This window comes from Hipposideros armiger, unplaced genomic scaffold (assembly GCF_001890085.2).
Source record: "Hipposideros armiger isolate ML-2016 unplaced genomic scaffold, ASM189008v1 scaffold_66, whole genome shotgun sequence".
Taxonomy (NCBI): domain Eukaryota; kingdom Metazoa; phylum Chordata; class Mammalia; order Chiroptera; family Hipposideridae; genus Hipposideros; species Hipposideros armiger.
In genome coordinates, this window is record NW_017731416.1 from 1,549,595 (window position 1) to 1,553,071 (window position 3,477).

A 3,477-nucleotide genomic window follows, 5' to 3' on the forward strand; every position below is an offset into this window, starting at 1 on the left:
GTGCCAACTTGGGCCAGTGAAGCAACGTCCTCCACAACTAGACTGAAGAACAAAACAACAGCAACTTGTCTGTTCCCCTTCCCCCAATTCCCCAACACTGTTCCCATCCCCCCAATACCCCAATAAAAATCTTTAAAAACAAAAAAAAACACCATAGTACTACCTGATATATAGTTGTTATTGATGATAATAACAAAAATAATAATGACCATACTGTTACCAAGAAGTATTACGTAGTTCAACAAAAATAAAGGCAGTGACTCTCAAGTTTCTTCAGTCACAATCTTTAACTTTTAACAACATACAAGACTAATATGGGGTTTGACCTTTTACCAGGCTCCATTAGAAAAAATTTCCCCAGTAGGAAATTCAGGAAAATGGGTAAAAAGCTGGCAGAGTGGCTCAGCTGGTTATGATCGCGAGCTCTGAGCAACAGGGTTGCCTTTTTGATTCCCACATGAGCCAGTGAGCAGTGTCTAAGCTGAACTGCTGCTGAGCTGCCAACAGATGGCAGCATGGCTCAGCTGGTGAAAGCATGTGCTCCTAACAACAAGGTTGTTGGTTTGACTCCCACGTGGGATGGTGGGCTATGCCCACCTGCAACTAAGATTGAACACAGCACCTTGAACTGAGCGGCCGCCAGCTGCCGACGGGCAGCCATATAGCAACTGGACTTGGAAGCTGAGCTAGCTGCACCTTCCACAACCAAGATTGAAGGACAACAACTTGGCTGTTCCCCTTCCCCAATTCTCCAACACTGTTCCCCTTCCCCAATTCCCCAATAAAATCTTAAAAAAAAAAAAAAAGGGGGGCCAGCTGAGTGACTCAGTTGGTTAAGAGCTCGCTCAAGAGTGCAAGCTCTGAGCAACAGCGTTGCTGGTTCGATACCAGGCCTGAGCTGAGCTGCCGCTGAGCTGCCAACAGGTGGCAGGATGGCTCAGCTAAAAAAAAAATTTTTTTTTTAATAAAAACAAATTTTTTTAAATAAGAAAAAAGAAAATCGGTAAATATTCCAATTATAGGCAGATTTTAGTTTGAAGCAAATGGACTCACTGGCAGTCTTCCCTGAAGGAGAAAAAGAGCAAGAACCAAAACGATGTTAAGCTCTATGTATTTGAGATAGAGCGGAAAAAAAATCAAGAAGGCAACTATATTTGAGATGAAAATAAACACATGAAGATATTAGCAAATTTTCTGTTAGACCATGTGATCTGGCCAAGGCTGCAAACTTAAGTAAACTGGTTTTCAATCCCAAATCCATGACTCCAAGTTTAATGATCTTTATAGTACACTGTTTCTTATAATTCAAGTTACAAAGCTATAAAAAAAAACCCTATTAACCACTAATATTAAACATTAAGTAAAATATGGTTATTTAAGTCTACAGTAGCCAGATTATGAGACAGAAAGCAGTTGAGTGGTTGCCTAAGGTCAATGAGTGAAGGAGGAGGGAATAGGCAGTAATTGTTAAGAACGTTCTTCTGGGGGTGATAGAAATGTTCTAAAATTAGATTAAAATAGGTGATAACAATACTTACCCATATTGGCCAATAACCCTGAAATTGCTTGAACATCAGCTCCAAGAAAGACTTCATTCAGAGTTGAAACTACTGGCAAACACAAAGTGTGAACACGAATTCTTCTTTCACCTTTGAGGAAAACACACAAATGATAGTAAGAGACAACAATATAAAAAAAGTTTTTATTAAAATCACTTGGAAGAATGACTTCTTTTCAATTTAGAACCAAATATAGTTATATAGTAAGTAGAGATAGTATCAAAACTTTAATGTAAAAATTAAAGTTTGATTTCTTTAATTTTTTTAATACAAAATTCTTTTCAAGTTATGACTGAAAAGACAACAGGGATCATATTCAAATGATGATAACATGATAGCTTTTTTTTTTTTTTTTTTTAAAGCTATGCCCATCCCCACACCTGACCTTAAACTAAACCTATTCCTGTTTTTTTGGGTTTTTTTTTTTTTTTTTTAAGATTTTTTATTGGGGAATTGGGGTGATGGGAACAGTGCTGGGGAATTGGGGAAAGGGGAACAGACAAGTTGCTGTCATTTTGTTCTTCAATCTAGTTGTGGAGGACGTTGCTNAAAAAAAAAAAAAAAAGACAGGATAAGAAAGTGCAATGTAGGCCATGGAAATAGGTCGACAGGTGCGAGAAGATGTATCTAAGATTAAGAAGTAGAATGTGGCTGAAATATTGTCGGGAGCAGGAAAAGAGCCAAAAGAAGAGTCCCATGTGTGAATTCTTGCTCTAACAACAAAATGTACAGTTCTTGTTTTGGAAAACTGGAAAACTGATTATCATTTCCCTCTTTGATAACATAACTGAATTCTTAGTGAACATCTCTTACAAACAAGGTACATGCTTTAAATAAGTATTTTGTAACTTTTGGTTACAAAATTCCAAGATTCCAATAAGAGTTTTGGTCCTTCCCCTCAGAAAATTTAGCCGGCATAAAGTTATACATACAATATTTAGGGGTTTCTGGAATAAAAATTTTGGCTTTTGACATTTTCACTGTGTTAGTTTCTGGTTTTGATTCTCTTACCTGTTTAAGAAGAGCCAACACAAAGAGTGGGAAAAGCCTCAAAGAAAAAGGAACCATGAGTCCAGGCTGGTGGTTACTTAGGACTGAAGAACGATAAGCTGAAAGGGAGTCTATGACGGCATTCACTAAGGCGTCCCGAGCATCACTCAGACTGGCAGTCACAGACCTGTCAACAGCTAACAGAAGTGGGGAAGGGAGACAGAAAAATAAGGTAGAAGTTTAACTACCCCACTGTTAAGAATAGAAAAAATAAGTTTTTTAATTATAGAAATTCTCTCTGCCAATTTATTACATATGCAAGGAGCCAAACAAAGCAGTTAAAGGCACATATTTTGGCGAATCAAACCAACCTCTGTTGAAATGCTGCTGTTATTTCCTAGCTGTATGACACTTTGCAAGTAATTTAACCTTCATAAGCCTCAGTTTCCTTATCTGTAAAATGTGAAAACCATTTCATCGAATAAGGTGGTATTAATTGTAATCCACCATTTTATTTTGTATACCACTGAGAAAGGAAAACTGCAATTAAATATATTGGGTTGTCGGAAAAGTCATGACGTATTTTTTCTGTTTCATTGCAAAAATGCGTCATGACTTTTCCGACAACCCAATACATGCTTTCTAAACAAAGAGAATTTTTAACTTAGCTATATAGATGATTTTCATTGTCTGTCACACCACTGCTATGACCAAATCTGTACATAGGCAAGAAAGAATGAAGACTACTGTTGTCTGCTCAACAGTAACTCTAAGACGTCATCAATTTAAAACATCCTGATTTTAAAGATTTTGATAAAATGTGCATATTGGGATCAACCAAATTTAAAGCAGTGAAGCAAATTGTTATGAAAACTTTTTAAAAACACCATAGGGGCCGGCCGAGTGGCGCGATGGTTAAGAACTGGCT

At 37.3% G+C, this 3,477-nt stretch overlaps 1 protein-coding gene across 1 annotated transcript in view; it reads right to left on the reverse strand.

Moving 5' to 3' along the window:
* SEC24A (SEC24 homolog A, COPII component) overlaps nucleotides 1-3,477 on the reverse strand; it is a 68,770-nt gene that overhangs the window by 10,451 nt on the left and 54,842 nt on the right. Inside the window, exon 17 of the mRNA XM_019642155.1 lies at nucleotides 2,571-2,752. Coding sequence (XP_019497700.1) covers nucleotides 2,571-2,752 — 182 coding nt within the window. The remainder of the gene's footprint in view (nucleotides 1-2,570; nucleotides 2,753-3,477) is intronic.